The sequence below is a fragment of the Falco rusticolus genome, chromosome 9 (assembly GCF_015220075.1).
Source record: "Falco rusticolus isolate bFalRus1 chromosome 9, bFalRus1.pri, whole genome shotgun sequence".
In the NCBI taxonomy this organism is placed as follows: domain Eukaryota; kingdom Metazoa; phylum Chordata; class Aves; order Falconiformes; family Falconidae; genus Falco; species Falco rusticolus.
Genome location: NC_051195.1, coordinates 30,030,050 through 30,052,093, shown reverse-complemented (window position 1 = coordinate 30,052,093; position 22,044 = coordinate 30,030,050). Strand labels below are relative to the sequence as shown.

The window sequence follows — 22,044 nt, the reverse complement described above, 5'->3', positions numbered from 1 at the left end:
GTACATGAGCATCTATGGTATCATTTCCCTTTTTCTTCGCTCAGTGATTTACATAGGGAAAATCATGGCTCTGGTATTTAGGCTCTGAGCATGTGTGACATGCATGCATGGCCTCCAACATACAAGGAGGAAAACTTCAGGTAAGATACACAGCGCTTAACAGAGTCACAGTTGCTTGACGAGTTACTGCTGGTCAGCTGAGCTGTGGTAACTGATCAGGACAGACTGTTCACATGTTTGTGATATAAAATAAAATGTGTTCATGTTAATTATTCCATTGGTTTCTCAACAGGCACAGGCAAGTATGCACCCGTTGCTGCTAACTCTGATACTACAGACGTAACTCATTAAGCTAAAGTAACTCAATCACCTACAATCATTTGTCTCTACCCCGTAGTTCATTTTTATGTTAAGGACTACAACATTTGCCACAGGTATTTTTAGAAACAGTGCTGACTGAAATTGTAGAAACCTAGAAACGTAACTTACAGTGGTATGCACAGCCTGAACCTTCAAAAGACAATGTGTTGAGAATACAAGCAATGTTTTGCCCCTTCAGTCATACAGGGGATGTAATTTGTCTAAAAAATGTACTTGCATGCATAAAGTGACTGCAAACAGACTTTGCACAACTACTTGTGTCTGAGTCCATAAGACAGAATTAACAACTTAAGGGATTTCTATGACAAAGTACATTAAGACATCCCTTTGTTATCACAGAGTTGCCAGTATTAGGCTAATAAAAAAAATCCCTATACTAACCCTGTCCTGTTTCAGCACTCAAAATACACTGGAGGACATAAAAAGAATGGGAAACAATCTTACCATGATGAACACACATGCAAAGAATCATCTGTTTCTAATGTGTTTTGGCAAAATATCTCAGCTCTGGCCTTTAAAGACCCATTGCATGCATGTCTGTACGGTGAAACAATGCCACAAGGCAAAAGTGGCACGTTAAACGCAAGCTGAGGGGAGGACAGCTTCACTTACCTTAGACAGAGGGGAATGAGTGCTCCGGACTCCTGGTTAAATTTCAGGTGTACACTCTCCAGCTGCCTCGTGCGGATTAGCTCATGAGGAATGATAGCTGCTGAGCTCTCGCTTTCTAAACTGTCCTTACGGCTTCTAAGAAAAGAGGCAAAATACATGTATTCAGGATCCCAGTGCTGTGTGCGATTTCTGCTGCATTTCAGAGTGATTGTGCAAATATTGAAGGACATGGGAGCAAACTGTTATGAAGACTCATCTGAGTTTTCATCACCCCTACAGACACAGTCTCCCTCAGACTACCAGTCCCAGCATGCAGCTCTTCACCTTGATTTATCGACCTAGGATCTGAATTTGTGCACACACATGGTGCATCCCTTCCCTGCATACAAGAAATACAAATTCTGTAAAGAACTGGAGCAAAACAACACTCTCAAAAACCCCAAAGCACTATAAAATGGCTTGGAAGAATTACCAAGTGAGCCCCCCCTCCCGCTTTTGCTTTACCTTAGGATTCTTTAGGCAGTGGTCTGCAGGGAAGAGTTGTCCAGTCCCCTGTGCCCTTGCCTGAATATCTTTGAGGTCTGAAGCATCTCTACAATTGCCTTCACATGATTTCTTTGCATGGTTCAACTTAAAGGTTTTGAGAACCCTCTGCTTCCACCAGCATCAAGTGCAACAGCCAAAAGATAGACTCTACATGTGATGAGTAGGGCATCCCCAAACTGTTTTCCTTTTTAAGTGGGGCTGCTTTAGGACAGTGCAGTTTTGCTTTCTTATTAATTCAATTCTGCAAGACCAGCAGAAAGCTACAACTAAAGGTTATGTTGTTACAGGATTAGGAACTTCACCAGACAGAATCCTCTAGACAATCAAATGGTATATCTCAAAATACTTGACCATAAACACTTTATATGTTCAAAGAGCATCAGCATGATCCCTTAACTGATAGTCCAGAACAAAGAATAAAGCAGGGTGGTGGTGGTGGGTGGTTTATGATTTTTGCAGATGACATGAACTGATGTGATGCGTCTGATACATGATTTATATTTTTGTCACCTGGTGTTCCATGTGAACTTAACAGAGGTAAGACTTTGATAAGAGTTTCTATAGTGCAGAATCACCAGAGGAGAGGAACAGGGAAAGCAGGAGGGAACTGAAAGATGCCACATTGCAATGTTCCATTGTGCCAGACAGACCAAAAGCCAAACAAGGTTATTGGCCTGTGGTTCCATTTGGGAACACTGTTAAAACAAGCCTGGATCCTTCCTCCACCCAAGTGGAACCACCTCTAATGTACATGTGGAAATGATTGTAAAGAAACAGCTTGACCCTCGTGAGCTGACTTAGATCACACATCTATGTGATCTTACATTTGGGTGCTCTCCCAAAATTACTCCCATCCACCATACACAGAGTAATACAGTTCAGTGTGGCATTGCTTCTGCCAGGTCACCGAGTCCCAGGTGAACCTTTCAGCCAGGCTGCTGAGCTGCCCACTCTAAAATGAGGATACAAGATAAACTCTGGTGTCTCACAGTGCCTTTCTCCAAATACTCTGCACGGCCATGTCAGAGACATGCAGGAAAAAAAATCTGAGCAGCTCAGCTCTCTGCAAGGCAAAAACTGTAAAATGCATCCCATGTTCTGCCTTAGCAGTGCACAAAAGCAATAATGGACCCAGCAAGGACACAGCAGGTCAGGATACAGCTTGTGCTCGGGGTGGGCTGATGGCCTGACAGTCAGCAGAGTGTCAGTCTAGCAGGTTAACCCTGAAACAAAGACACAACATGCTTTGTAGTCTATAGGTGGCATTTAAAGGTATGCTTAATCTACTTCAGCAAACATTTTACAGCACTTTATAGGTGGGGTCTTCAAAGAGTGGAGTGGGCCAGCATTTTGCAGGCTGATTACCTGAGAAGTGCAGTTACAGTTGATTAATGATCAGTTGACCTTAAGCTAAGCTTTGCCTCAACTTCCTTATCAGATCTTATATACACAGTGAGCTGTGGGAAAGTCAGCCTGTGGTCTACAGCTTCCAATCATTCATTTATCAATCCCTACCAAAAGGGTCAGCCATTAGCAACGCATGATTTTCAAACAGGCCATAAGCTTGCACTCTTAAATGCAGTTCCAGAGTTTATGCACCCTGAGGCAGATCAGGAGTTTTACAGCAACATTACTGCTACAGACAAGAGACTACCCTTCTCACCTGGACTGCCTAAAGTGTGCTGGGCATGTCCCATAACACAGCCTCCCAGGCAACTGCTGCTGTAGGATCATGCTTTGGAAGGACAGACAGCCACAGGACAGTTCCCTACACCCCTGGGCTCCAAATCCCCTCCCCCCGCCCCGAGCTGAAGGTGGGTTTTTAGATTTCCACCACGCTAGCCAGTAGAGCTGCTAGCACAATGGAGTTGAAGTCCAGAGGGGAAACAGCCTCCGGTTGTTAATGCAATAATAGGAATGACGACAATATTCTGGAGACAAGGGGCAAAGCTTTCTAAGTCTTATTAAAAACAGCAAATGCTGTTTGTCATTACACGCTCAAGAGAAGATGTTGACTAATGTGTAACTATCAAACGGAACTGTCATGACTTTAAGGCTGTCAATAATTATGTCTTCACGTTAATAAGTAACCAGCCCTTCTGTCAAAAAGGTGAAGGAGTGAAGCAAAATGGTAGTTAATACTTTGAATGACATGGAAGTATTAATCCTTTCCACAAAACTTTTCCAAAATAGTCACAGTCTCAGTGTTTCTTGTTTTACTTTTGCGGAGCTCACACAATTTCAGCTATTTAAACTTAAGGGCAACACTCCAACAGCAGAAACCAAATAAACTTCAATCTAAGCTATACTTTTCTGAACAAGAGTTGTGTGTTGTGGACTGCATGTAACACATCAAGAGGCCACAGTGCCATCACTTTCAGACTCTAGAACACAGAATCATAGCAGGTCTCAAGTTGGAAGCATGACACACGGACTCGGCAAGACCCATTAAAATTCTCTCTTTGGGAATGGAAATCCAGGAGCTGACCCTTCTCAAGAGTGATGGCCCCGATGAAGGGTCAGCAGGACTTCTAGGTTGTTATTAATAAAAAGTTCATGTCATAACACACATTGTGATCCACAGCTTGTAGTTTTCAGCCTCAGAAGAAAATGTAGAAAATGCTTGCTTTCTAACACTTACCATCCCTGGTTTTACAACTGTCAGTTACCCATAAGCCTTTGCTTCTTCCACCCCATCACCAAATAAATCAGCAGCATAAGCCAGTGGAGTTTTACTTGTTATGACTAAGATCTAGCTATCATGTAAAATGTTGCAAACTTTGTCTATTCCATATTTAATACTTCATCCAACCCACACAAAAAATTTCATATTTCTCAGTGTCCAGAAAAAACAAGTCTGCAAAATCCAGGGCTGCTGCATTAGGAAAGGCAGTAGATTTAAATGGAAGCAGCATGCCGGAAATGCCCCAGTTTAAGGACTGCACATCTCGTGTTTTGTGAAACTGGAGGGGAGTTGGAGGAGATTAAAGCGCATTTCCCTCTGATTGGGAGCTTGTGGGAGGTGTAAACGTGGGCAGTTGTCAGATTAATTCTTTAGATGATTACATTCTTTTTGTTTCTTTAAAGCTGTTTGTAGTTGGGTTTGATGTCTCCTGTTCTGGGCAAGTGTATTGCTGCAGTTACCAAGGTGACTTTAGCTGACTTTCAACTATTTTTTCCAGCTTCGGTTTCTACCAGTAGTCTGCTTCTGGGTGGAGAAGAGAAGGAGGAAATTCTGTTTGTTGGGGTTTTTTTTTGGTTTTTTTTTTTAAATATTGTTAAATCTTATTAATGCTGATTAACAGTCCATGGACTTAACCAAAGCTGTATTTGAATTTTTTTTTTTTTTTTTTAATTTTGGAGAGAGAGGGATGGTCAAACTATTGCAAAGGTATCCAATGTGGCCTGCAGCTTCCCCAGACTTCTGTCAATAGGGAGAAAGGGCCCAAGGAGACTACACATCCCAGCGTGCTATGCTCCTTCTCAAGGTGAGCAGCTGCACGCTGGAACCTGTAGCCTCCTGGGGGCCCCCTCTGTATTAAAGATGAGGGTAGCTGCAACCTGCTTAATTTTATGCCAATTAGCAGCAGCCCATGGGGAACCTGGAAAATGGCCAATGCAATCAATGGGTTGCACAAAGTTTGGACGTAGCCTCCTTATAAGTCATGTTCATAGCAATCTCTTCTCAAGCAAGCGCTGGCAGTTATTTTACAGGATTCAAGAATATCCAGGTTGATCAGATTAAGAAAGGTTTATTTATTCTTGCATTTGCGTTGTGCTTTATGATCAGAGTGCTTGAGATCGCATGGATCTGTCACGGAAGGAGGTCTCTGTTCCCTTCCAAGCTTTGTTGCTGACATGGAGCATAATTTTGCTGTATTTCCAAGTTACTCTCCCAGGTACCAAAATCACAAAGGAGACACTGTTGGAAGCTGGCCAAGGCAGGGGCTCTTTGTAGGACTGGGTGCCCACTGCATCATTAACCTGAGTTACAGTCACTGCTCCTTGCTTCCTCAGTACCAAACCCAGCACCGTGAGTTTGCAAATGCAAACAATTAGTAAAAGCTGACAGAGCCGGGAGAGAAAGGTCAGAGCACTTTTTTCCCCTCCTCCTTTCTTCCCTTCCCAACTGTGGCTATTCCAAACCTCCCCAACTCCCTAATGAAGATATGGTCAAAGATCACTTAAATGCCGGCAATCTTCCAGCGTCTTTCCCACAGTTTCCCCTGAAGGGCAAACCAGCAGTTGTGGGAAAGAGCCCTAAGCGTCTTGGCACACAGAGTTATGGCACACGTCACAGACAGACAGAGGCAAGTGCAGAAATGAGGAGGACACAGTTACACAGTTCCTGCTGTGGTCACACTGCGACAAGGCTAGCCTGAGTGCTCATCAACCTGGTTAAACTGGATGGTGAAGATGTTCTGTGCCCATTTCCCAGCACAGAAGGGCTCCAAGGACAATGCCAGAAGCAAAAATCTTCTTGCCACTCACATACCTCTTGGAAAGCTGCATAATAACTACTGTCAGTGCTTGCAGGGGCCAGACTGTTCCAGACCTGCTGCTGAACTGGGATTGAGAGACTTAGGCTGTGCTACTGGCACCCTGCAGACACATGAGCAAAGTCAAACAACTCGCTTATATTTCAGGTTCCCCGTCTGTAAAACTGAGACATTTTTCCATGTAGGGGTGTTGCAAGGATTAAGTCAATGTTTGCAAAGCACTTTTGGATTCTTAGATGGGGAAAGCTATGCAGAAGTGCAAATTATTAGCATGGTGACCGCTCTGCACTTCTACTGACACTGGTTTTCCAGACATTTACTGTTCTAGTTCACAGGCTCGTCACCCAGCACTCAGCCTCATGCTGAGAGGCGCTCCCTGAAGTATACTGCCTCCCCCCAACCAGCATTCCTTACTCAAGCAAGACACCACTGAATGGCGTCTCGATGAGAGAGCATGCCTAAATAAGCAGGACTGGATTGGAAACTTACTGCTTAGTGGTTGCAGAAACAGAAAGTCGAGCCAGAACTAGACAGTTTCAGAGAATGCTGAAATGCTCCCCTTTATGTAAAAGTTTGCCTCCAAGAATTGAAGACAGGAAACCAGCTACAGACAACAGCTCCCCTCCGCCCAAGTAAAGCAGCAATCAAAACCCAGCGGAACTGGGAGAAGCAAAGTGCGGACTCGCCTCAAAGCAAATCCTACATCTTGCTATTACCGTCAGAACTTCCTCAGAAATGCTGCTCAGATGGAGCTTGTTAATGTGCATTAACCCAAAGCTACTCACTGAAAGCAGAAATCAGCTTGCCCTATTTACCAAGTCAGAGGAACTACATGGGCAGTGGACTCCAGTCCTGGAAGTGGTGCCACTGTTAGTCATGCGCTCCAAACGAGGCACACCGTGTGACAGCCCGGGGTTATCCTAGGAGGACTTGGTGACACAACTCCTCCCTCTTCCCACAAGGGAAGGGCAACAACCTGAGATGTTCAGGGTGCAGTGCAGCACAAGGTCACAGTCAGGCCAGTCCTGCCAGCCCCACCTGCCGGAGGGTTGTTCCCTGCTCCATTTGCCAGGAACCTGCCTTCATTTCCCCGCACAGCTGGAAACTGTTCAGGGCTGGATGGAATTAGCACATGGGCACAGAGCTACCATATGTTCAGGTTTCCCTAGACTCAACCTGTCTGCCTGGAAATTGAATGCAGATAGGATTTGAAGTCTCTGGGGCATCTGTTGTGGGTCCCTGGGCAAACGACCATGCACGATGGCACCAGCACATGCACAGTTACTGGGGAGATCCTAGTCAGAAATACGGGAATCAGGCATGTTGAACCACACCACTTTACCCTTCTTGAAAAGGGAGAGAGCAATAAACAGCACAGACATGCTGGAAAAGCCATGTCAAAGTAACACAGCCTTGGGAGACCTTTTCTACCACTCAAGCCTCAACTTAAGACACTGGGGATGTGTGTGGGCATTACTTGAATCCTGGCACAATGAAATGTAGCAATTACCAATAATTTTAGTCTCAACGGGTGCAGTAATGCAGTGTGCTAGCTCTGGGTTTCTACTCCGTATCTCAGCTCACAGGAGCAGTAGAATGGTCTGAATCAGCCAAGGGGCAGAAAAACATAACTTTCAGCAATGCTGCGTGATCAAAGGGACCCTTGAGGGGTGCAAAAGGTCAAGAACTCCCCTATCCCAACCCTGGCGCTTGCTGCAACTGTGGCAAATTAACCCCTCTGTCCTCATCTGTAAAGTGGAGATACTACTCATCCACCTCACAGGAGAGCACTGAGCTAATTCCCAAGGACAGCCAAAGACTTGGCCCCAGAACTTATTAGATTAAGAAATTAAATAGCGAATGTAGCAAGGTCCACAAGCGTCACTGAACTTTGACATCTGGAGCTTCCAGCCCACTGGGGTCTTAGCAGCAGTGTTTAGTCTGACATCTAAATGTTGCCTGTGGGTAACAGCTCATCACATACAACAAGAGTGAATCTGCACAGTTCAGGAGACTGGGAGCCTTGCCCTTCGGTCTGTCTGAGCAGCCCCTACTAAGCTGATGGGTTCTAAGAAATAAATAACGTGCCACTGTAAAGTACATTTGTATTCATACACGCCTCATTTTTCCAAGCAGTAATTGAGAGTATTATATTACCTATGGTCAAAATGATTAGTCATGTTTCCAAAGATTAATTTACATGTTCTTTTGTTTAATGCATATGAACTGATTTAATGGCTGCTTATGAACTGAGCTAACAGTCATTTTGAGAAACAGATGTCCACTGCAGTTTTAAGCATTAAGAGTGCTTTTATTCATATTCTTAGGAGAAAAAGGGCTACACAGTCTACAGTAATAACACTAATGAGTCAAAGTACTACAGCTGCCCACAGGGTTTTGACAGAAACCAGCTTTTTCTCAAAGGAATTTTTTTTTTAGGACTCTGGGACAGTGAACAACTGGTAATATGCATGCTTAACATGTAAGTATGTGCTTTGCTGGAGCCACAACACTGAATCAAGCCCTATCTGCAACCAAACAATGTGAGGCTTTTGTGTAAGTGCTGAAAACTGTAACTACACAAAGACAGGGAAATCTGTATGGAATCTAGATTCTCCACATTTCATACAAATAAATATTCAAAAGTTTGAGTGTTTCTGATACTATCTTGTGATTCTGAATGCAGAACAGGTTGTCTGCTTTAAACCCTGATAGATTATTGTGTGTGGGTGGTAGGGTTAGGACAAAAGAAAGGGAAGAAAGCTACTAGGAAAGCAGTCAGTGGCTGCAAATCAATGGTAAATAAACAGCACATTCCTCTCCTGCACAAAGCCATTAGAGCCTGTGTCAGACTTCAACATCCTAATGTCAGCTGGGTGCAAATTTGACAGCCTGGGGTTCTGCAGTGCTCCCTATGGAAAGTAGTTTTGGAACAATCTGCCATGCCCCAACAGAGTGTTTCTGTCAAGTTCCTAAGAATGCACCAGTTATTCACAGGACCCTTGCAACAAACCACAGGTTTGATGTTTTATGGTCTGGTGTGTACAGTGCAGGATATGATTACACACAAGCCTGCTTCCCATCAGCCAGCACCTCGTAATCATTAATGTATTTATCCTTGTAGTGCCTCAAGAAGATGACATTGTTATTAGTCCCATTTTACAGATTCAGAACTGAAGCTCAATAACTAAATGACCTGCCTTCAATTACACAAGATTTACAGTGAAGGACAGAACTGAGTCCCAACCCTACCAGGCCCAAGCAAGGGTTGCACCAGAAGAACTGTATCCATATGCAGAGCTGTCCATCTCAGCTGCTTGTAATCTGATGAAGTGACTGTATCTGTACTAGGTTTTGTGCTTTTTATGTCTCAGCCTTTGCCACTGCAATTACAGTAGGGAATATGGATGTAGATATATTACTACACGCAAAAGCTGAACGCCTAAGTTACATCCCTCCACAGCAGCTGCAGACAAGAGTCTCCAGATCATGCTCACGTACTTAATAGCACATTGAGCAACTTTGCTGAAATGCCTAAGACATGCTGAGACAGGGTATTAAGAAAGGCTGAGACCTAGGAAGATCTTCCTCTTCTGCTTCGTCTATACCACACTGGGCTGGAAAATATGTTGACTGATAAGTTTTAACCTCAGTAAGGGTAATCATCAGGTTTGATTTAAGTACCAGTTAGTTAGAGGCTGCGAGTAAACACTGCTTTCCAGCACGAACCACCCCTCTCAGTATGATCAATGCATTGAACAAGTCCCGCTGTATCTGCTACATGAACTGGAGAACAGATGCCACTGCACAAGTAGAAAAAGACCTTTTCCAAACTCCTCTCAAAGTAGTCAGTAAGATGGATGAAGAAAGTATTACGACACACTGCTGTTTTAAGTTGAGGGGATCTCCTCTGTCCCTCTGATACTAATTATCACCAAAGTAATGCTGGCAAGGATACACAGCTTGCTCTCCTTAACTGAACTGCTATTATGGAGACACAGGCTAGCTATCAGTTGCCACAGTGGTAACCATGGACCTCAGAGAAACGTGTTGATCTTCCAGGAGGCAAATACTGGGAATTTCTACTGCTCAGGCTTCATGAAGCGTGGGCGGGTGGGCAGCTGCTACAGGTAAGAGATTTGCAACAAAGAGCACTGTTATGGATATGATGCTCTGAATTTGACCTGCCTTCCTCTCTGTCTCAGAACAGTTAAAAACCCAGGTAAATATTTGTGTGCTTCATCTTAGACCTCTGCTAACCTTTCACCGCTCTGTCTTGAGTGTATCTCTGTTTATCTTACCCTGAATAACATAAAGCTTTCTTATCTAAGCAACAACTGCCTCCCAGCATTAAGGCTTACCCATCAGCTGCCTCCCTGAACTGATGCACACCCCAAATGTTTCTGGTCATCCCTAAACACTGTGAACTCAGAGCTTTTACTGGGCATGCAGATTCATGCAGGAGCCCAATATCTGTGAAAAATCCCGCTCAATCCTTTTGAGCCTTCCACGGCTGGATATGATTTGTGCAGATCAGATGGTATAGTTTTATTTTTTTAGTGGGGCTAATGGGACCAACCTTCAGACAGGGAAGTACTACTCAAAATCTGAGTCAGGTCAGAATCTGGCTGTTTATAATTACTATATAGCAAAAGCAAGATTATTCCTAAAGCAATAATAAAGCCACTTAAGATATGCACCAATACTTCATCTTACTTATAAGTATACAGCATCAGCAATTGAGATAATACTTTCCCCTAAGGATTAGGCAACTCAGAAATGTTCATATATAAGGTTCATCAGAAGTCACACACTAAACGGAACAAGAAAGGACATGAGGGTGCTAACCAAATATGAGGAATATTTTTCTCATGAAATGCTTGAAACAAGAAAGAAACAGGAATTAAAACAGAGCAGGATGCTGTCCCTGTCTGGCGCTACAGGAAAGAACTGATGTCATTATTGTCTTTACTCTGGGAACAAGAAAGCAAAAACGTTCATTGGAGACAAGGAAACCAAAGAAAACACGAAGAGGAAAGTGTGCAGCAAAGATGCATATTATCATTTAGATGAAAACATTAAAATGATGGGAAGACATATAACTAGCAACTGAAATAAGCCTAAGAAGGGATGGGGAGAAACCCGAAAAGATAGAAGTGCAGATAATACAGATGGCTTGAAACTACAGGTAATTTCCTACAGATTCACTGAAAAAGTAACTTTAAAAAATAATTAAAAAAAAAAAAAAATCAACATTTTAACCAAAAGGTTTGTAATTATGAGCTTGAAAACAAAATGCTCAGGGAAAAAATATTGGCAAACGCCTCTATGCCACCTAGCTCTTTGGGTACCATAGCACTGTTCACTGCAGTACATTTTACTGGGCTCAGACCAGTCTGATTTAAAGAACTGTACACCATGAACAGTGGGTTCTACAGAACACAGTCAGAGCCACTCTGTGTTAGCAAGGTTAGTCCAAAACCCTTCTAAAAATCTGCCCTCCTGAGTATTAGCCCATCAACCCAACCTGAACAACTCTTCTCCCTCTCTCCTTGTGCCTTGCAAGTATTTGCTGCTAGCCTTCCTTTCCCCATGCCAAGTTTTTTCCCACCAAGCTTTAACTTTGCTTTCCATGCTGAGCTCTGCAGCCTCCCTCTGTCCACCGTCTGAGTGTGCAGGGTGAAACTTACGGTGCTCGGTCATGGTTCAACCCGTTCTGTCTTTGTGCATTTATTGGAGGTAGAACAGGTTTGCTGTTAATCTCAAGCCCTCTCCGCAAAGTCTCCCTGATTTGCTCTGTATCTGCAAAGAGAATTTTTTTAAACATGATTTAGAGTCCCCAGAAACATCACAGACACAAGAAGATGTCAAACTTTTTTTTTTTCTTTCTGTTTTTGTGGTGCGTTTCATGTAAACCCTTCAGAAATCAATGAAGAGATGCTAAAGGTGACTTCTTAACAGCTCTTCCTGCATCTTTATAGAGTTATTTCACTTTATAAAGTTAGCTTGAATTCTCTTGGTTTGGGTTGTGATGTTATGTCAGACAAGGAGAGCTGGAACATTTGGTACCAAGCCCTCCCAATGAGGAAATTCTGAGTAGTTTTGTGTCCTTTCATAAATGAGGTGTTTGCTCTTTCTGCAGCTCTCACAGAACCTCCTGACACTTCCAGCCTTTCCGCTGGAAATCACTTTTCCCATTAGGCATAACAGGAATTTGTTCCTTTACGGAATGAGTGCAAGGAGGTTCCCAAGTTTTTGCAAATCTGTTGATTAATTTACAACAAGATGCACAAAAGAAAGGGATTTTATGCAGGGCAAACTCTAGCCTCAAGCTCACATTTGAAAATAAACTGCAAATTATGCAGTTCAGATGCAGTCTTTTAATTTTTTCATTTTTCTCTAAAGTCTAACAGCCAAATACTTTAATAGGATGCTTTCCTACCTTTCTTACAAGTTTCCTCATCGTTTTTTGAGAAATGTGGGAATCAGGTAGAGAAAAATATATCCAAATGGTTTCAAAATCTTTTGAAGGATATGCAAATATCACCGTGTACACCTGTCTTGCTCTTTTCATTTGCAGAGCTTAGGGAAAATAGCCTTTTTAGATACAACGCAGTTCAAAACATTTGCACAGATGCCAGAAGGAACTGTATATGCATTTAAGTATTTTTTTACCATGGACACAAAACCAAGAAAGACACCGTTCCTGTGGTAACCATCGTGAAATCCAGAAAATCTCAAGCCCTCAAATTTTACATTGCTTCACCCATTTGAAAGGTAACACACATAATTTCAAGCATATGTAATGGCTGTGACATCTGTACCGTGAGATGGCATCTCACTGCAAAGTAGAACTCCACCATATTTAATTTCTTTTTTCCAAAGTTCCGTACCTGCAAGAATCACTTGAATTCAGCTACAGCAACATGCAGTGTCAGTCCAACTTGCCACCCAAGAAGTGACAATGTTAGTAAGGAAACACAGCCTGGGAAAATGCAGTTGCTTCACCTTGCAGGTGTTCACAGTCCTACTTTCACCCAGTGCTCCGTTTAACTTTGCAGATTTAGATTAGAAATAGCCTAAAAACTGGAAGAAGCGTTTAGACAAAACAAGAAGGAAGATCTCTTTTCTTCTCTTCTGCTTTCCTCAAGGAGGCCACACCAAAATTCATTTCACTCCCCTGAGACATACTGAGCCTTCCAGTAAATGTGGCGTTTGTTATGAACCCCAGGATGCTGCATGACTCAGCCTGCTGCCCAGACCCATCAGAAAACAAGCCAAAAGGCCACAACAGTGACTCGGCCCAAGACCTCATACCTTTTCCAGAGAGCCGCCGTGGCTGGGTCCCAATGCAAATGCTCCTGCTGTCTTCATCATCCTCTGGGGGTCGGCTGAGATCATCCCAGGCACATTTGGCACTCACTCCACTCAGGTTTGAGCCATCTGTCTCAATCCCTTTATCGACTCTTTCCTGCTTGAAAAGATCCAAAACCCCAAGACTTTTTTGGGCGTAGCTTGAACCTGAGCTGGAACCCACGGCTCAACCCAACCTTCGGCAGTTCCTGCATATCCTCCCCTCGCAGCCAGTTTCCGCTCTCTGGCCCCTGGGCTTCGATGTATCAGCTAAGAGTGACTGCACACTGAGCCAAATCAGGGAGCTGGTACAAACTGGAACCAACCCTTTCCACAGCAGGTCAGTCCAAACGCCTGCCCCTTCCCTGCTGCTTCACTACATGGCCCTGTCAGGCACAAAGCAGGGAACGAGAAAGGTGGAAATCAATGGTCTAGGGTATGAAGGGTTCTTTCAGCGTTAGCTCCAATTTACATCAATTCTAAGTATTTATGACACTACATTATACACTCTTGCAAGAAGCACAGCTTGGCAGTCTACCTATTCTATGTCGATGATAAAAAAATCTCTCAATAACTAAACTTAAGTTCTCTTTGCAAGCTTACCAAGGAGTCCCACAACGAAAACAGCTCACAGAGAGACTCATTCACCAGAGTTCATAATTTGCAAACTGGCCAGCCAGCCGCTGCTTTTCAGTGTGCTGGGGTGTTCAGTGAAGGACAAACATGCAAGGAGACACAAGCCTGTTCACAATGTCAAAGATTTTGCATAGCTTTATCAGCAAAATACACAAACTCCGTCCCTTGCAAGTTGGACTTTCCAAGCATGTAACCACCGTTTGGGTCTCAGAAGGTGTTACACATCAACCACAAGTAGCTGGATGCTCTCAGACACCATGCATTTTCTCAAGGACACGTGCATGTGTCACCAACAAGACTGCCCTGCTACAGCCGAAACTCCCACAGGACACCTACCCGCCCGGGGAACTGGCAGTAGTCTGAATTTTCACCTATGTCCCACAAGGGGGTGATGTTGAGCTGAACAGACTCAGGACTAAGTACACCAAGGAAGGGCTGCTCTTCCTGCTGGCACCTCTTCCCTGGCACCAAAGCAACCAGGTTCGTTTTCCCCTCTTCTGAAGGGGTGTCACTTCTGGTACCGCTCAGTGGCACCAGCAAGATCTCCATCTCATGCATACATCTGGGTCACGTCAAAATAGGTGGTAAGTCCCACCGCTTGCGGGAAAAGAAACTTTGAAGATTTGAGGGAAGAGCAGAGCTGTGTTACGCACAACAGGAGCATCTCTCTCTGCTCATTATTACTACCCTCCAGTTTGACCTTGCCACTGGAGTCAAGAGACAGTGGGAGCATCCAGTGCTGTGCAAAATCCGTTCCCTAAGCAGCATTTTCTAAGCTAAACCCCACATACATTCCTCTCCTTGCCCAGCTGTGCATGCTGTGCCCTAGAAAGAGTATTGCCCGTTCTTGTGACCATTCAAGAGAGGATTTGGGCAGCTCAAAGATAAGCACAAGCACTCAGGGTGTGGTTGCACAGCAGTTTTAAATTGATGTAATTTGCAGTGGTTGTAGTTCCACCCTCTTCCATGTGCTCCTACCCCTTCCCTCGAGCCAACTCCTTTTATTTTTTTTTTCAGCTGGATCACCTCCCTAAACTGGCTGTTTGTCCCAACAGCAGAGAGCTTGTGGCTGGGGGCAGGACCAGAGCAGTCCTGACTTGGATTTAAGCATTCAAGAGACTGCCTTCCTTCTGCCTCTCCCCCTGAAAGGCTGCTCCTCGTTGGGATCTTTGTCATCAGGGGAAACTGGCTTCTATGAAAACGTAATGGGAAAATCTGAGCAATAATAAATCTGCTGGGATTTTCTTTTGTTATATCCTAAACATAAAATTAGTTGTTTCACCCAGAAATAGGAGTTGTGGAAAAAGAAATAAAAATACATCCGATCCTACATATGCAAACAATGCTCTAAGAGAGATTTAGCACGTGTCTCCTTTGGGAGCCCTCCGTGGCGCTCTGTGAGGACCCAAATAAGCTGGCATGGGGAGGCATAGCTCGTCAGCAGAGTTATTTTTCACCGGCATGGGAGAGCCACCAAACTTGCCCTTGAGCTGGGAGAAGAGTCCAGAGGGCAGAGGGTCTGGCGGGATGTGCTTCTCCATCCGTGCAGCCAGGGCCCCTGCTCACAGGCACAGTCAGGGCCTCTGGACAGTGCACAGAGCCTTGGGGAGGGGGAGAGGGACTCATCATCTGCATCTCAGCTGGTTTGCAAAGCACTTCCTCAGGGGAAGAAGTGCTGCTCTGTTGACTCCCTTGGAGATCAAGGGGGGCTGATGGAAACGAGCTGGCCTAAGGCAGCCTAATTTACATGCCTGTTTTATAACATTTGCAAGTATTGATGCTGAAGGGGGGGCAAAAACCCAACAAAAATCTAACCAGTGCAGACTTTCTGCTGGGACAATGCACAGCTTCACCCCATCTTTAGCCAGCAAAGATGTGCCTGGGCTGAGGGGCTGTTGTTCTTCCTCCCTTGAAAGGGCAGCCTGAGCAGGAGGTTGGAGGAGCCCAGGGCAAAGGAGGTTCAGTTTTTTCCTTCCTCAAAGAAAGGATGTTTCTGTCCCATTTTCCTCACAGCATGTGGGAGGGATGCTCTGAGGCTCTTATAAGTCATTGATCCCTTTCTAAACACGCCAGAGCACTGCAGCGTGACCCACAGAGCAGCAACCACAACTCAGGAAATTCAAATCAGCTTTATTCTCTTTTGAGATATCTGCTAAAACAGAAGCAAAGCACTGAGAATCAGCATAGAGCTGGGGACCAACAGGGATTGTTTGACAGTGCTGCCAGGGAAATCTGAATGGCCTACAGGGAAGCCTGGCTGAACAGAAAACAGCCAGCATTGCCACAGTGTTAATTGCCGACATCCTGGGATGACATCTTAGTTGGGAGACATTCTCAGCAACTCCGAACAGAAAGTACAGCTGCTGCTGCCAGGGCTGGGCTTAGGCCTCAACCAATTCCCACAAGAGACAATGCAGCTCAAAACAAGCTCTGCCCGCTTCCCAGACAGGCAACGTGCTTGCCTGCTCCCAGGAAAGTCATCCATTTTCTCTGCCTGCTCCCTCCACCTATCTTCCACTGCTGCCTCACAGCTCTCACACACCCTGAACCACCACCAAGAAAATGCCAAGCGAATGACACTTGATCCTTTTGCCACTAAGCAGAGCAGGAGGCGCATGAGATGGCTGAGCCCAGCCCAGCACAGCCTAGCTCGCTGCACTCGGCAAAGGCTCTTTGCGGGACTCAGCACCGCAGCAGGTTTTGCCCTGTGAATCCCCAGGGGCTGCGGCAGCAGAGCAGGAAGGAGGTACACACACACACACACACCCTGCGCATACGCACTGCTGCAAGGGCAGGAGAGAACAGAAACAGAAATGTCTTCAATGTGAGAAAGTCTGGAAAGACCACAGACACAGCAGCTTTCTGTGGCAGGACACACTGGTGAGGCAGAGGTACTCTTTTATTTGCCTTAACTTGCCTTGGCTGACTCAGATTCCAGTAAGCTGAGCTACTTTTCATTTACAGTAAATTGAAAACTCTGTTGTCATTAGGAATCACCAGTGTGCTGAACAGAAACACCTCCAGGAGGGGAGAGGGCAAAATTTTGAAGAGCCTAAAAACTTCATAGGACTTGCCGTTGTATTAGTTCCCACATTGTGGGACATTTGTGGAACATTTTGTGTGTGTGTGTGTCTCTCTCTCAGACTGCAGTTATTTCAGATGAACACATCCTTAAAAACAGTAAAAGTAGAATTTGGGTTTGTTCTTAAGCTTTCAAAATAAAAGATGCTGTAAGGCAACTGAGGGTAATCAGATGCAGACACACAGACCATAAGCAAATGCAATAGCTTGTACAAAACGTGCACACATGCACGTGCCCTACCAGGCTAAGCCATAACTTCTCTGTTAAAGGCAAATACTCAGTGATTCACTGCAACTAGGTCAGCACCACACTGGATTTGCCTGGCAACCACGTACTCTAGTACCATAACTCTGCTGAAGGGATGGAGAACTGTCTCCCAAACGCACAGATCAGCAGTAGCCCAGGGGACAGTAACCCCTCCCCATAAAAGTCCTATTGTGATCTTTAAACTTCAGAATTTAATCTGAACTCTGAACAAGAAGATTTAATATATCTTCCTGCATGGATTATTAATAATTGCATGAGATACTTTTGACTTCCTATTATTTCTCAGACCACACTCACTACTTGGCCTCAAGTGACATCCTACAGGAGTGAGCTACACTGTCACATTTGCTGTGAAAAAGATACTAGTTAATTGGTTTTGAGTTTTCTGCAAGTTATATCTCCTTATGTTTGCATATAAAACAAAGGAGGAATTTCCTGATCTCTAAATCTTGTACTGTTCTATGTTCTTTTATCTTCTATTTTCCTCCTTTCTAAAATATGCATTTCAAATCTTGTCAATTTGTCTCACATGTGAGATTCTGTTTTCCTGGTCTCCCTTCTCTAACTTCCTATAGCTGCCATCCACCTGGGGACGGACACGTGCATTCTTGAACAACTTCTGAGAGGGCAAAGGGAATCTCTAAGAGTTTTCCAGGATTACGGCAAATGTTGAGGAGATCTCAGCAACTTCACAGAAAATAGAACTGGTTTATACCATTAAACTGATTCTCTCTGGCTACTATAAAAGACATGACATTTTATAAACTGAAGGCATACTTGCAGATGTGGGTCAATCTCGAATATTGTCTCTCCTCTTCGCATATCTGTTATCAACCAGGGGCCTCCAGCTCTACAAAGAAAGAAAGGTAATGAACCAAACAAGCACTTTAGCTAGTGCTCCCCCCAACAGAATCCTCAGAGTGGGCTTTTACTGGAAGAAAGCACAAGAGTTTAAAACAAGCCTAGAAGGCCCTCTGTGTTGTGTGCACATCCCATAGCATGCATTTCTCCTTTTCATTTCCCAAATACATAATGAAAGCCCCTCCATGACCCAGCTGTTACCTGCCTAGTGTCTGGCACCAGCAGGTCTTGCAAAGCAGTCAGGATGGACACAGACTATCATCCCCTGTGCGGACCCACTTCATACAAGACTGAACTGGGTTTTAATCTTAAAGGTAACTGAGCTGGGACTGAGCAGTCCAGTGTAGCCTAGGCCTAAGAAAGATGGGCAAGGTATGGGGTCAAGACTTATACCTCTATTACACATCTAAAGATGTGCAGGGTCCCAATGGGACTGCACTTTCTGCTGAAATCTGAAGTCGTGTTCAGTACCATAAAAAGCTTATTGCCCTGATAAATATTCTCACAACAGATGTTTTGTCCAGTTGGTCCTTAATAGCCAAATACTCAGATAGTTCAAGGAAATCTTTGTTTTCATTAGCAATAGAAGTCAGAATGGTCAAGATGTTTCCCAACAAAGGTGACAGAAAACAGATTACTGTGAAGATGAACTACTTGGAGACTTGACTTTGGGTCACACTGCAGGCAGACTGCAAAAGTCAGCCTTAGATGCTGCTTTTCATTTGAAGTAAAAATTGAAGTATTTTGGAATTGCCATTAAAATGTTCTTATTTTTCCACAAGATACTTTGTTATTGCAGTCAAAAGCCTCCTCCCTCTGGCCTTGTCTGGGTTACAGTCTCCTAAAGCCTGTGTATTGGGAGCAATAAAAGTTAATATTTTACAGTTTTTCAGATGCATCGCTAGCCACTCTTTTTTCACATCACTTTGGAAGCTGTTAATTATTAACGGCAGAGGTGTGACCTGCTTCAGTTTCTCACTGGGATGCAAATGACTTTGACTCTGACTCCATATCACCGGCTTAGTAGTTTGCAGCTTTGCCTTCAAATCAGGTACGTTTGGGTTTCATTTTATCCTTGGAAAGGTGCTTGTACCACAGCACAAAAGCCAAAACCCAAGAACAGACTAAGGATTGGGTGTTGTATCTGTATTGACTTAAGAGTAGCCAAGGGAGCTGCAGGCAGTGTTTACTGGGGTCCCAGAAACAAAGCTTGCAGCTGGACAAATTCACTCACTCTAGGGCATTCACATGAATTATCTGCACTTGTGCCTAAAAGGGAAAAGTTCAAGTTTAGGAAGTCCAGCAGCAAAGGTTCTTCCAAATAATCAATCAATTAAAGGCCACTGTGACACTAGAGAGTGTACTACTGTGCCCAGGGAACACATACTCAGAACCATTTTGTTTTAAAAAAATAATAATCTTCTGAGCTACAATCACACTGCAATAACTTGCACTAAACATAAGAGAAAAAAGTTTAGCTGCAGCTTGATGGCAAATAAAGCATCAATATACCATTTAACGTTTAAACCCCATCTCCTCCTTCACCCAATGACATCTTTGTTTTGCCATGGGAGCAAGAACAAAGAACTTCACTTGCATGAACACTCCTGTTGCAAACTGGCCCACCAAGAGCGGGGCCAGCCTGATAGTGATGTTATCATTTTCAGAGAGCACCCAAGCTTTGCTAGGTACTGTCAGAGCCTCTCCCTTCCTTTCTTTTCAACTACAGAGAGAGGACACCGGTAACAGTTATCCCAGCTCTCTCAGAAGAACCAATGAGAAAAGACTACAGGCATAAGAGGAAGGAAATCAAGCTGTCTAGATCTCATGCTCTTTCACTCTGAACATGTGGACTTCCACATGCATTAATTTGCCATCTAAATGTCTGTGCATGAGAACAGATTTGTAATGAATTCCCATCTCTTGCTACAGCATAGGATTAAATAAATTCCATCAACAAGTCAAAGACTGTTAATAAAAATAAACAATTGAATTGTTCTCTATGGGAATGCTCCCCTATATGGGCTATATGAGCACTTACACTGGGACAGTTCGAAGCAGTTCCAAGATCCCTTGCCCATTCCACTGCTGAGCTGCATGTAGTTCCTCAGTGCAAACCCCAACAATCTGAAATAAATGAAAACAGAGAAACTAAACTGGATGAGAACCGTGCAAGAACTGTACAGAAAATGTACCATGCAGTGCTGGATCAAACAGTACAGATACAAAGCATAATTTGTTTAAACTAACTAGATGAATGGGGACAAATTGAGTATGAGACAACAGAGATTCTGCAATTCCTTATGCTTTCTCTCTACACTTACCACATGAAGTTCCCTAGTCATGTAACATTTAATCTTGCACAGCATGTGTGAACTAACTATGAGGAGGGCATGGTGACAAATGAGGGTTTACTGACAATCCACTAGTTTGTTCTCACTTTCAATCTAGTCCGCACAAGACAGGACAAGTTAGGGTCTAAGCACATGTAAAAGATTGCTCTGTTAGCCAACTGCTAGGAGCAAATGCAATATTGCACCCGCAATTTCAGTCAGGCAAGGGACTCGCTGCCACAAGGGAGTGCTTTGGTGCTCATAAATCCTTGACCAACTCAGTTTGCTGACTGGTTACATCTCACCTGGCACCATAAAGTAAAGCTGCTTATGCATGGCATAATCCACTCATCACTGCAGGCAACTGCAGACTTTTGCCTTCCTGTATAAGGCAGGAGGTGTTTGCTTTTCAGGATAGGAGCTGCCCCACTGAGCAATACCAGATGTCTGTCTCACAGCAGCTGAGATCAGCTCCTTCTAATGAAGGGGTGAAACACCCCTCCAGCTGATAGAGGAAGGCAGTTTCTTTCTGATCCATCAACCACTGGTTTGTGCCTTGGAGCACAATGATTCACTCTTTGGCATGAAAAATTATTTTAGCCATGGCCTTCTATTTTCTTCCTCGATACTCTAAATAAACCTTTTACAATGACACTGAATTTTTGGTCAAAATCTGTTGTGGTTTAACCCCAGCCAGCAACAAAGTACTATGCAGCCACTCGCTCACTCCCCACTCCCTGCTGGATGACGAGAAAAAGGTAAAACCCATGGGTTGAGATAAGAACAGTTAAATAATGGAAGTAAAAGATAATAATAACAATAATGATGAAAACGACAGAGAGAGAAAGTAATAAAGCCCAAGAAAAAACAAGTGATTCACAATGTAATTGCTCACCACCTGCTGACCAATGCCCAGTGATCAGCCCCTCCTTGCCAACTCCCCCCAGCAGATGTACTGAGCGTGATGTTCTATGGTATGGAATATCCCTTTGGCTAGTTTGGGTCAGCTGTCCTGGCTGTGTCCCCTCCCAACTTCTTGTGCACCTGCTCACTAGCAAAGAAAAGTCCTTGACTTAAAAGTAAGCACTACTTAAGAACTAAAACATCAGTGTGTTATCAACAATATTCTCACACTAAATCCAAGACACAGCACTGTACCAGCTACTAGGAAGAAAATTAACTGTATCCCAGCCAAAACCAGGACATCTGTCCAACTGATGTTTTATCAGAAAAGAGGAAACCTGAAAACTAAGTGCTGAAGAGCAGCAAGCAGAAGTGCAGCATGTGCCTTTGCCGCAAGCACATACCTGCACTGATAGAGATCTGCATGGAAAATAACCAACATCAGCGCATACCCAGCTCTGCACACCCTGCCTCCCCTGCCCCTTGCAGAGCTCATTTTCTCAGGACCCAGCCCTTGGAGATGCACTTCATCCCCACCCATGTCCCAGGCTTCCTCCATGAACAGCCAGAA

General features: G+C 44.1%; 1 protein-coding gene across 5 annotated transcripts in view; it reads right to left on the bottom strand.

Moving 5' to 3' along the window:
* The window catches only part of SUFU (SUFU negative regulator of hedgehog signaling), a 102,006-nt gene that overhangs the window by 22,989 nt on the left and 56,973 nt on the right, over positions 1–22,044 (bottom strand). For 4 of the 5 annotated variants that reach the window (XM_037401405.1, XM_037401401.1, XM_037401403.1 and 1 more), the window contains 5 exons: positions 20,279–20,364; positions 18,154–18,226; positions 13,356–13,512; positions 11,729–11,840; positions 994–1,128 (listed from right to left, as the gene is read on the bottom strand). In XM_037401405.1, coding sequence (XP_037257302.1) covers positions 994–1,128; positions 11,729–11,840; positions 13,356–13,512; positions 18,154–18,226; positions 20,279–20,364 — 563 coding nt within the window. The remainder of the gene's footprint in view (positions 1–993; positions 1,129–11,728; positions 11,841–13,355; positions 13,513–18,153; positions 18,227–20,278; positions 20,365–22,044) is intronic. The other variant, XM_037401402.1, reaches the window with a different exon arrangement.